Raw genomic sequence first — 12,311 nt, 5'->3', positions numbered from 1 at the left:
ATGGCTGGAGAGACCTCAAGGATCACTCCCCACTTATCACTATTCAGGCCCATCTCATAATAGTGAACGATCTTGAATTGACTTGTGTCTCTAAAACCATTTATGTGCATAATTCGGTTTATATGGTTCTCCCAACTTTGGTTGATTGGTGGACGTAGGAAATTGATTTTAATCTGAGGGCGTTTCCAAGGGATAATCGATACATCAACATTTGCTTCCTTGAGTTTACGAAACAAGTCAGATCTTTCGTTTTCTCGGTTAACCATGATTACCGTGTATGCTTTCCATGCTGATATTTTAAATTGGTAGTCGATCTCTAACATGGTTATGATGTCTGTTAGTCGATTGACTGATCTCCCATCTTTTTCTCCGGTAACTTTGAGTTTAAAGATGCGTGTGTTTGATTGCCATTGCCACCACATCTTAGGAATTTCAAACGTGTTTGCAACCAAGTTCATTGCTTTCGTGGTGTTTTCTCTCTCCAGTTGTATTCTTTTAGCACGTGTTTCCTGATCCATATCGTCAACTGCTTTTCTTTTCTTCTGGTTTTCAATCTCTATGATAGGTAAATCTTCATGTTCATTTCCTTCTTCGTTCATTGGGTTACTTTCCATTGGGTTCCTGTTAAATCTTGCTTGTCGGATGCTTAGGGCCTTTTTATAGGCTGTTGTAATTTTTTTCATCCATTCGACTTGCTTTTTCGGGACAGGTTTACCCTCTTCATCCACTGGTTTTTCCATTAACTGTAACAGCAACTTTGTACTGAGTTCGATATCTTCCATTGATCCGGTATTTAGGTAAACCGTTAATCTTTGTCCACTAAATTGTCCATTTTCGAAGAGGTTTTCAACCTGTTGTTTAAGGCGATCATGTTGTTGTTTTAATTCCGGTGGGGGATTAGCGAAGTAAGGGAAAATGAGGTTCTATTTTGGTATCCGAAAAGAAATTTGAGAAGAAAAGAAAAGAAATTTTGAAAAGAAAACGTGTCTTAGTTAATCTTGTCGTGTAGGCAACGTGGTCATGGGAAGCGTGTCAAGTGTATCGTGTCGTGTTGTACTTACCGGTGGCATTGATGACATTTTTTCGGTATCAATTTGTAGCTTAGGACGTTATCAACACAAATTTAATTAAAGTTTTGATTGACAATATAATTTTAGCAAAGAAAGAACTTATTTTTGATTAGAGCTTCAAGGCTATTCTTTTTTCTCATCATATGGTTTTCGTTTCTCTTTTTCTCTTTTGTCCTCAAGAGGGAACAACAGTCACAGAGACTTTGGAGTTGTTTACAATTTCTCTTTTAATGGTTCTCTTAATTTCTCAATTAATTTGGAAATAATTAAAGGTGATACAATTAATTTTATTACGAAAATTGTTTAATTAACTTATCCTCTTTAATTTGATGTACAACATGACCAATGTTTTTGTATGTGATGAATCAACTTTAAATGAAAACTGTTCAGATAGTGAAACCTTCCCAAGAGCTATTCTTACCTGTAAGGGTAAAGCCTCGTTTCGAGATCGTAATCTCAATTTATGCCAACCTGTTAAAATTGGTCGAGCTGTAGGTAAATGTCGACCTACAGCAGAAAATGGTGTCTTCGATTGTAAAGTTTTATCACGTAATCATGCTCTTCTCTTTTATGAGAAAAATAAGGTTTGTTTACTTTGTTTTTCTCTTTTCTTCTTCTTCTTCTTCTTCTCACTTGACACATGTAAATTTGACATTCATTTTCTTTTCTTCAATAGTTTTTCCTTCAAGATACTGGAAGTTCCAATGGTACCTTTGTTAACGATGTACGTTTATCTACTTCAAATGAAAATTCATTACCCAAACAAGTATTTTCCGGTGATCATGTACAGTTCGGAGTGGATGTTACAGAGAGCACCAAATATTTAACAATACCTTGTATAGCTGCATCACTAAAACTTTATCACCCCGATGGTTCCGAGGCAAAGGCTATCGAGTTTGGTTTAAATTCAAATGTTAAACATTTCAACGCTTTTGAGCTAACTGGTTGGCTGCAAGAGGCTCGCCAAAGAGAGGAGGCTTTACGTAATAAATTGGTCACCTTGAGTGCGGTAATACACAAGGCTGTTTCAGCGTCACAAAACAGTTGGAAATCTATGATTGAAGAAGATGTATTTTTATCCAGAATTGAATCACTTCAAACTAGAATTAAATCACTTCTCGAATCACCTGATCATAATAAACCTGATGAGGTGATTGTTCATCTTTGGAAAGAGGTTATGAACTTACAAGAGGAAAGAGAAAGATACGAGACAAAGGCAAAAGAAGCAATACAAAATGTACTACAAGAAAAGCTGCTGGTAATTTCTAAAAATTATGAACTTCAAGTTGCGTTAAATAGTGCGGAAGAGCAACGAGATCATTATAAAAACGCTTGTGACTCTCTGTTGGAAGAGATGAAAAAATTGGCCGAAGAACACGATAAACAGTTCAAAGAGTTACAAGAGATGCAAGAGAATTACAAAGTATTAGCTGCAGCCTTTGAGAGTATCTCTAAAGAATCCAAATCGTTAGGAAATAAATCACAACAATTAACGGAAGAGGAAACAAGCGAAAAAGGAAAACCTAAAGAAAATGGTATCGATGAGAATCACAGAAGGGAAAACTCTTTTGATAAAAATTGTGATCAACTAGATGATTCAATGGTCGAGGATAAATATTCGACTATCATTAAAGAGAAAAAAGTTGGTCAATTAAATTCGTCATCTGATGATGAATTGATCCGTCCACAAACACTTCCATCAGCTGATAGAATAACTCGTCGAACTTCATATTCGACGGCAAAATTATTTATGGAAAATGATGATGAAGATACTATACAAGATTTAATTTCATCTTTAGGATATAAAACTCGTGCCAGTAACATAAGTGATTCACGAATATCAGATTCTCGAGATAAATTGTCAGAATTTAGACAAGCAATCCAAAAGCATATTGAATCACAATCAGCTCTCTCCTTGATGTCATCAGAATTAAATCCAGAGGAAATGGTTGTTGGCAATAATCAAACACCCGATGAATCAATAACAACCCAATCAAATGTATTAACTAATGAAAAGAAATCCCTTGATTTGGATAATTCAACCGGACAATTAAACGATGGTCAACAGAGTGATGACTACGATGAAGAGGAAAGCGATTGTAACACTGATGATGAAACAAATACAACAATCGGAAATGGCGATTCAATTGTTAATTCATCTCAAGAAAATATTGCTGATTATTCACCTAAAGACAATCAATCATTTGGTGATGATTCGTTAATTGTAGACGAAACATTAATTTCAAATGAAACTATTTTAGAAGCGCCGATAAAGATGATGAACACGACGACAACACCAACAACGGTGATGATGATGTCGATACCTGTGATAAATGAATTAAAAGTTGGCACCATTGATGAAACGGATGCCGTTAACTTTAAGCCATATAAATATGATGATAATGAAAAGCAAGTTGCGAGTGTCACCGATAAACAGAATGAAATGACTAATTACGAAATTAAAAAGGATTACAAACCTTTATCATCTTCTGCCAATACCAATATTGTGCCAAAAGAAAACATGGAAATGCCACCAATTAGCCCAACAATTATTGGAAATAATTACAATAGTGTTCAAACTGAAGCTCAATCAATGAGTGACGATAATATTACAAGTAAAATTAATGAATCTAGTCTGTTGATTGACAAAGATTACCCAGCTAGTAAGTTGATTACTGATCGCATTTGAATATATTATCAATTTAAGAATTGATTTTAATCATCTCTCTCTCTCTTTTCAGATAAATGGGAAACCAACATGGGATTTAATATATCTTTGTTTTTTTTCTCTCTCTCATTTTTTCTCTCCTTTTTCATCCCATTCTCTCTCTTCTTCTTTTTCTCATCTTTTTTCTTCTTCTCACTAATTCTATCCCGTTTCATCCATAGTCTTGTCTTTTGTCTCTATCAATTAATCCTGTTCACTCTTCTCTTTTTTCTCACCTTTTTCTCTTCTCTATCATCTTTCTTTTTTCCACTATTCTCCCTTCTATTTATCATAATATACCTTTTCCTATTTTTCTTCTTTTTCCTTTCTATTTACTTCTAAAAGGAGAGAAAAACAAAAAAAAACGAAGAACCAGAAAACAAGAAAACAAGAAAATCGAGGATAAACAAAACAAAAAGAAAAATCAACAAATCAACAAATCAACAATTTTCCCTCTCTCTCTCTCTCTTTCTCCATGCATCACAAACAAAAACACCAAAATTATATAATCGCTCTCAAATCTTTCTATTGAACAGTTGCACTGTAAACGTTGTAAAAAAATCTAATATTCTATGACATTTCTAATAAACAAATTATCACAATTGGAAAAGTTAATCCAATAAAATTGCGAAAAGAAAAATAGTTAACAAATTCAACAAAAGAGGCGCTTAAGTCTCGTAGAATTTTTCATTTTTTCTCTCAAACGAATAGTTTTGTTGTTATTTTGTTCGCTCTCTTAATTGTTGACTCTTTTTGATTGTTGTGTCTTCCGATATTCTACATCGAAACAGTTAATCAACTTAATTATAAATTCAATTTAATTGCTTCTTGTTCATTATCTCAATTCGGTGTTGAGAGAATTTCAGTTTTCTCTTTTCTCTTTTCTCTTTGTATCTTTTTACCTTTTAAAGTGTTTTTTTCTCTTCACATTCCTTTTAGTCTTATTGGTAAAAAATAGTGGAAAACATGCTTAATGTAACTTAAATATTTATCTTCTTTTATTGCAGGTTCAGTGTTAATGTGAATTCTTCAAGTGAAAACTTTTCTTCTTTAATTTTCCATTTCCCATTTTCCATTCCTCTTCTTTTCTTCAAAAATTTAATTTTCTTAATCCTTCTTTTTCTGTTGTTGGAATATCTCTTGAGTTTCTCTTTTACTACTCCTTTGGTTTTTTCTCTCTCTCGGTGTGTTCGCTGTATCCCTTTGAACTATTGTATCAGTATCTCTCTTCCTTTTGTGGTGACATCAGCATTATCTATTATATCCCCTCTCCACCTAAAAAATATGTCTGATGTTTGGGATATAATGGGTGATTTGAGTTCTCCACCGTCAACACCTTCAACCAACAATCAACAAACTGATGTTCAAAGACAATTGATGAAGAAAATGAATCCTGATGGGATGTCAAAAGAATATTTCACCTTACTTACAGATGATAATAATGATTGTCCACCTAAAGTACACAACGATTTCAGTCCAGTTGGAAGTCTTAACGATGGTTTAACTGTAGGTATCAAATTCATGTAATGTTTTGCTTTTTATTCCAACATTCTTTCACTTGTCTAAACCTCTTTTTTCTCTTTCTTTTTTTCTCTCTCACCTTTCAATGGGCTTTTTTGTATTTGTTCTTTTTTCCCTTTCTCTCTTCTGTCATTTTCTTTTTCTTTTCCCTTGTACACTATTTGTGTGCTCTCCTGACACCATCTGATCAATAGCAGCGACATGAAGTAAAGCTAAATGCCATGCCTTGGTTCCATGGGAAAATCAAGCGCGAAGAAGCCGAAAGTCTCCTGCAACCACGAGAAGATGGACTGTTCCTTGTCCGTGAAAGTACCAATTTTCCTGGTGATTATACGCTATGTGTTTGCTTTAATAACAAAGTTGAACATTACCGAGTGATCTTTAAGGATAACAAGGTGACAATTGACGAGGATGAATATTTTGACAAATTATCAGAATTAGTTGAACATTATCACAAAGATGCTGATGGTTTGTGTACCCGTTTACGGATGTCAGTTCCTAAAAGAGGTGGCCTAGAATTTTCTGCATTTGAAAAAGCGGGATGGGCTATGCCAGTAGAAGATCTTGATTTTGGTGAAGTTCGTGAGGTACTTGGAAGAGGTGAATTTGGTGATGTACGACTGGCCTATTATCGAGGACAAAAGGTTGCCGTTAAAATCTTAAAAGACTGTTCCAAAGCGGCACAAAATTTTCTCGCCGAAGCATCACTTATGACATCTCTTCGTCATCCAAATCTGGTCCAATTGATGGGTGTTGTTTTCGATGGTCCATCAATTTGTCTGGTTACCGAATACATGGCAAAAGGATCACTTGTTGACTATTTACGATCTCGAGGTCGACTCCATGTTAATAAGAAAGATCAAATTAACTTCGCTACCCATACCTGTGCCGGAATGGCTTACCTTGAATCAAAGCATGTTGTCCATCGTGATCTGGCTGCACGTAATGTCCTCATCTCAGAAGATGGAATTGCAAAAGTGTGTGATTTTGGTTTGGCACGAGAAGAATCATTCAGCCTGAGGGGAGAAAAATTCCCCATCAAGTGGACAGCCCCGGAAGCATTAAGATACAACAAATTTTCAAATAAATCGGATGTTTGGTCTTTTGGTATTCTTCTTTGGGAAATTTATTCATTCGGAAGAGTTCCATATCCTCGCATTGTAAGTATTCATCTTCTTTTAGCATTTTTATCTCTTCTCTTTCTGTATTAATCTCTTGTTTATAATTCCATCATCATTATCATCAACAATCAGAAGCCCTTGTTAGTGGAATCATTTCTTATTTCAAAATTCCTTTGACTTGTTTGTTTTCTTGTTTGCTGTCATGTGTTTATTCAGTTGCAACCATTTATTAGCATTGTTGTCAATCGTGATTATCATTATTTTCCCTCACTCACTTCTCTCTCTCTCTCTCTCTCTCTCTCTCTTGTTTTATTCTCTTTCCCTCTCTTTGAATTGCTTATTTTTTACTCTTTCTTTTTTTTTCTATCTCTCTCATAGCCATTGGATGACGTTGTTAAACATGTTGAGAAAGGATATAAAATGGAAGCACCGGAAGGATGTCCGTCTGAAATTTATGAAATAATGAAACAATCATGGGATCTTGATCCAGATAATCGGCCCACTTTTGCACTTATACTGAAAAAACTTGAACATCTAAAAACCTTGGCTGTATAAATTGAAAGACGAATGACAAATTTATATTGTTTACTGATACCGAATGAGAGATTCATGTTTGATGATGATGATGCTTACCAAAAATTCCCGATCACAATTAAACCACAACCTAAAATGCAGCATTCTTTTCAATAAGGTGTAGTTCAAACAAGAAAACAAAAGGGAAGGAGAAACAAAGTGTTAAAAGTCTTCTAAAGCCGAAGGAAAAACAAGAAAAGTGACCTCGAAAAAGGGAGAGAAGAGAAAACCAACAAGAAGGATAGAGAAGATTCGACAGCAACAGGAAAGGGAGAGAAAGAAAAAAAACAAAAGATTCAAAAGTATTGTTCTCATTTGGAAATCATGGAATAGAACAAAGAAGCAAAAAAAGAAATAGAGATAAACAAGGAAAGGAGCTGATTTATGATGAAATTTTGTTCTCTGATGGAAAAAAAAATAGATGAACTAAGAAAAGAAAGGGAAAATCAGCCAACTCACACTGTATTATATCCACAATATCATTTTATTTTTCTACTCATAACAAATCAACATGATTAACAGAAAACAACGAAACTATTAAATTCAATTGTTTTACATCATAGAAAAGAACTTTATTAAATTTCTTTAAATGTACTAATAATCAATTGGTTAATCATTTAAACTCAACGAAATTGTTTAGAACCGAAAAAAATGGACAAGTTGACAATACTTTTTCAATTGATATTCTTTATTTATTCTTAATTGTTTCAACCATTGCGGTTACATTGAATTTGGAATCACAATTAATTAATTCTGTTTTATCGTGGTACACTTTGTCTCACCCCCTTTAGTAGTACATGTTTTGTAGTTGTTACCCTCTTTACTGTTACTGTAAGTACAAACTGTTTCTCCGTTAGATGAACTGCAAGATGATGAATCCGATTCACCTTGGACGGCCGATAGAGTTGCGAGGACCAAGAAGATGGCGAAAAGAGTGAAGATTTTGAAGTTCATCGTTGAATTGGAAACTTGAGTTAACTTGATTGAAGAAAGATGAGAATTGACTGATGATTTTTTCACTGTTTTCCTCACTTTTTATACCATTTCAATTTGAATTGTTTGATTACCTGGAGCTCTAATTATAATCTAATATGATGAGAAAGACAATTGTTTAAATTTACTCTTGATCATGACTCAGGATCTTGTTAATTATAAAGTCTTTACCTAAATTAATTTTCTATGACATTTAATTGTTTGTGCTGGAAACTAAATTGTCTCATTTTGGTGGTTTATTTTCAAAGAAATCAATAATCAGAATACTAATCAGATTTATGAGATGACATTTAATCATTTGGTTCTATTAGATGTTAATTTAAATGGATTGATAATTTGTTGTGACCTTTTAACTTTCAAATTAGATTGAAAACAAACCTGATTAAATGACAAATTGATTAAAACGTATTCATCCAACTCGATATTTGAACAGTTGATTTGTTAATCATTCGCTGATTGTGTATCAAAAGGAATCGTAGTTAAAGTGCTAATTATATTTCCTTCAAGGTACAAACGCTTCTGTAAGCTCAAAGAACGAGTTAATTACCACAATTAAAAGTCACTTATTCACGAAATTAACAATTTAATTTATTGATCTATTTTGATTTAATTCATAGTAAATTCTGACTCAAAAACGGCAATTAGATTTAATTAGTAGCCTTTGGGTTGCAATTTAAAAATCTTCAACTGTAATTAATTATTTTTCCGTATTTACAATAAATAGATTAAAATTTAGTTATTAATAAATTCAATTGTTATTGTTAATTGATCAGTTGATTTCAATTTCCTCGTGTTGATTAAAGTCACTGAACAAATTAACTTGTAGCTAGAAATTTTCACTGTTTATTTTTTGTTAATTAACAATTAAACCTTAAAATTAAGTTAATCAACAAATTTTTCTTTGAAAATTCATTAAATACAATGTAATATTATAATAATTAATTTCACAGTCAACAAAATATTAATAATAAAGTGATAATTTATTAATCAAGTAATCAATTTACTCAATCTGATTTGTGTTATTTCAAATACTTTAATGAGTAAATTAATTTACATTTTAATTTTAATCATGACTAAGTAACTGATTATGGTCCTTTGGTAATTAATTCATTAGTCAAGATTTAATTGTCTCCATCTTCACATGAGAAATGGTTTCGTTAATTGGATCGATATTAACTATCATAATCGGTTGGTGTCTAGTGTCATCAGCGGTAACAATTAAATCAAAAAGAGGAAACAATCAAATCAATAGACGTGATAAACGTTTCTATTGTTTTAATTGTTGCAATAACTGTAACCGTGTACCAAGACCACGAGCCCGATCAAGGCCACGAACTCAATTTCGCCAATTACCTCCGATATTCATCTCTGGGCCACAATCGTACGCAGCTACAAGTCGACCCAATCAACTGTTCACTTATCCATCGATACCAAATTTTCCGACATTGCCCACTCTTCCGACCCTTGCGACCTTCCCGCCTCTACCTTACTGGCCTTCGATTCCAGCGGCTCCTCAATTCCCTTCCCCAGCTTTACCAGGGTTTCCGCAAGTTCCAGCACTACCTAGACTACCCCCGCCACCCTTACCTCCATTATCTGGTCTACCTCCACCTCCTGTCCCACCTCTACCACCCCCACCAGTGCCACCTCTACCGCCACCGCCGCCTCCTCCAGGTCCACCGCCGCTACCCCTTGGTTAAAAGGAGTCGAGAAAAATAATTTTAACAATTAAAATTCATTCAAATGATTTCTCAATTTTTTTCACTCTTTCAAACACCAACTTATTACAACGGTAATTATTTTAATGTATCAATGTAACAATTAGTTGATAATTAGATTTAATCAATTATCTTGATTATAAAAATATCTATTCTTTTGTTCATTCATTCAACTTCTCAATAATTTACTAATTGTTTGACCATAGAAACAAAATAACAATGTAACTAATTAATAGATAAAGTTAATAAGCACAACTTTGATCATCACGATCTAATAATTATCTAATTGTAATTAGTTGACTACCGTTTTTCATGATAACGGACATACTGGTGGTCCAAACCACGCGCTTGATCACGACCTTTAATTGCGATGATTATCAAATATTTAATCGGTTAAACGAGAAATAATCAACACGTTTCAACAGAAACTTTTCTTGTGCTGTTTCATCACAACAATTAACTGATTGCCTGAGATAAATTTTCAATTGTTATCGATAATTTAACAATAATAATGTTGATTCCATTGAGAGTCGCTATAATTTTTACTATAAAGAAATGGTTAGTTAATTAGTTGACCAAAATTTTATTTTCTCAAGCCTAATTGTAACCTAATCGGTAACAATTAACTTGCTTATTACGTCTGAGTAAACCATTGATATAAATATTGATTGTTGGTCATGATTTAAACACATTGATTGTTAGTTTTTTGGCAATTTAAAGCTCATCTACTAATTGAGATAATCATTCTAGTTAATTGTTGATTAGTCATTAACTGCAAACTGTGTTCGTGATTGTAATCAACAAACTTACTTAATTACTTCTGGTAATTTCGTTTCGTTTTTGTTGAGCTGATCAACAATTAGTTGATATTGACAATTTTAAATTTAGAGCATTAAACTTGACAATTTGATTAACCTAAGCAAATACTAAATAATCAAATTAATTTCAACTGTAATTGAATTTATTTCACTAGTAAATAACAACTTGATAATCAACAATCCAACTAATTATAAAATTTAACTATTAATTATGATTCATATAATTAATTTGTTAAATTTCATATGGTCAGTCAATTGTTATTCACCAATCGTCTTAATTGTGATTGTGTGATTCCCACTGGAAACAATTTACAAAATGATTCCGATAATCAGTTTAGTAGAGTTTATATTCATCATCTTAATTGTTATTGTTAGTTGGTGTTATGTGAATTTATCGCCATTGGTGACAATTAAGCCAACTAGACCGATGAAATCAAGTAAATCTTCAGATGATGACGATCAAATTAAAGGACGAAATAAGCGTTTCTGTTGTTCATCCTGTGGCTGTTACGGTGCACCTCGCCCTCGCCCTCGGCCACGTCCAAGACCTCGACTTCGTCCATTACCTCCCATTTTTATTTCTCGACCGCTTAGACCAACACTTCGACCCAGTCCACTTTTCACTTACCCGTCGATTCCAAATTTTCCCACCTTACCCACTCTTCCCTCAATACCCACTTTCCCTCCTTTACCTCGTTGGCCCTCGATTCCGCCCTTTTCTCGGTTCACTTTCCCCCGAATCCCAAATTTTCCGCCGATTCCACCTCTCCCTCGCTTACCCCGCCACCCTTACCTCCATTATCTGGTCTACCTCCACCTCCTGTCCCACCTCTACCTCCCCCACCAGTACCTCCTTTACCACCGCCGCCGATTCCAGGTCGTTAAAATCAACTCAACATTTAAAGGACAATCAAATCAATCAAACAAGTCTAATTAATCACTCGAGACAATCTCAACAATTTCAATTAATCAATAATCAAACTAATTCGTTAACCATTAATAGTATCAAAGTCGATAAAAAAAACCGACGATATCTGAACCTCTGATAATCAAGCAACAATTAAACAAACGGAGCTAAAAACTGTTTCCTGGTTAATTAAAAGTCAACCTCGTTGATTAACGCTAATTGTTATTATGAACAATCAAATTACATGAAAACAACAATAAAAACGTTTTAATGATAATCATTTTTTGCTTAATGATTAACACACAATCAAGGTGAATACTTATCTCAAATTGTAACAATGATCAATAGCCTTTACCTTTAAAAGATTGACTTGATTGTCACCAAATGATTAAACAATTTAGTTAATTGTTCTAATCTTGATGAAAATATTTACATGGAAAATTTTTGTAATCATAATTGTACCACTGTAATTGTATAATTAAGTGATAACAATTAAATCGTAAACCAGAAAACTCACCAAGTCCTAATTACATTTGTAATTTACAAATAACAATTAGTTAATCAACTTTCATATTATTCTGATTGAATTGAATTAAATTGTGAGACAATCAATTGTTATCAACAAGTCTAATCCTCACTTTTACAATTTACTAATTATCTTGATTTGGTTTACCAATTTATGTATTTATTAGGAATTTAATTTAACTAATTAATTGTTGCAATTATGAAATATTGCTATTTAAATAAAGTCACTTGTTTCAATCGGTTAATTGTTATCGGAACAATTTAGATAAGTTAATTGTTAAAAACTTTTCATCATTCAATTAACTCATGCTAATCAACACATACACTTTTGATTGATTAGATTATCCAATAATATCAA

General features: G+C 33.2%; 2 protein-coding genes across 3 annotated transcripts; both read left to right on the top strand.

Annotated features, from left to right (window-relative positions):
* Positions 1–1,230: 1,230 nt before the first annotated feature.
* Positions 1,231–4,392, top strand: LOC128395286 (sarcolemmal membrane-associated protein-like). Its single transcript, XM_053355692.1, has 3 exons — positions 1,231–1,654; positions 1,747–3,733; positions 3,812–4,392. The coding sequence occupies exons 1-3, from the start codon at positions 1,400–1,402 to the stop codon at positions 4,117–4,119; spliced, it is 2,550 nt and encodes an 849-aa protein (XP_053211667.1). The 5' UTR covers positions 1,231–1,399; the 3' UTR covers positions 4,120–4,392.
* Positions 4,393–4,515: 123 nt separating this feature from the next.
* Positions 4,516–7,593, top strand: LOC128395298 (tyrosine-protein kinase CSK-like). Of its 2 annotated transcripts, none has more exons than XM_053355707.1 (3): positions 4,516–5,283; positions 5,496–6,458; positions 6,798–7,593. In XM_053355707.1, exons 1-3 carry the CDS (start codon positions 5,062–5,064, stop codon positions 6,972–6,974), a joined length of 1,362 nt encoding a protein of 453 aa, XP_053211682.1. In that variant the 5' UTR covers positions 4,516–5,061; the 3' UTR covers positions 6,975–7,593. The 2 variants fall into 2 exon arrangements, with proteins under 2 accessions (XP_053211682.1, XP_053211681.1); XM_053355706.1 differs by having other exon boundaries at positions 5,493–6,458.
* The last annotated feature ends 4,718 nt before the right edge of the window (positions 7,594–12,311 follow it).

Source organism: Panonychus citri, unplaced genomic scaffold, assembly GCF_014898815.1.
Source record: "Panonychus citri isolate SS breed McGregor unplaced genomic scaffold, ASM1489881v1 Contig00141, whole genome shotgun sequence".
In the NCBI taxonomy this organism is placed as follows: Eukaryota; Metazoa; Arthropoda; class Arachnida; order Trombidiformes; family Tetranychidae; genus Panonychus; species Panonychus citri.
Note: the sequence above shows the minus strand (reverse complement) of the source record. Positions and strands in the feature narration are given on the sequence as shown.

Bases quoted from the DNA above. Each gene is read 5' to 3' on its own strand.
- LOC128395286 (XM_053355692.1), top strand. From the start codon at position 1,400: ATGTACAACATGACCAATGTTTTTGTATGTGATGAATCAACTTTAAAT. The intron at 1,655-1,746 runs GTTTGTTTACTT...TTTCTTCAATAG, and splicing joins TCTTTTATGAGAAAAATAAG to TTTTTCCTTCAAGATACTGG. The intron at 3,734-3,811 runs GTAAGTTGATTA...CTCTCTTTTCAG, and splicing joins TGACAAAGATTACCCAGCTA to ATAAATGGGAAACCAACATG.
- LOC128395298 (XM_053355706.1), top strand. From the start codon at position 5,062: ATGTCTGATGTTTGGGATATAATGGGTGATTTGAGTTCTCCACCGTCA. The intron at 5,284-5,492 runs GTAGGTATCAAA...TCTGATCAATAG, and splicing joins GTCTTAACGATGGTTTAACT to CAGCGACATGAAGTAAAGCT. The intron at 6,459-6,797 runs GTAAGTATTCAT...TCTCTCTCATAG, and splicing joins GAGTTCCATATCCTCGCATT to CCATTGGATGACGTTGTTAA.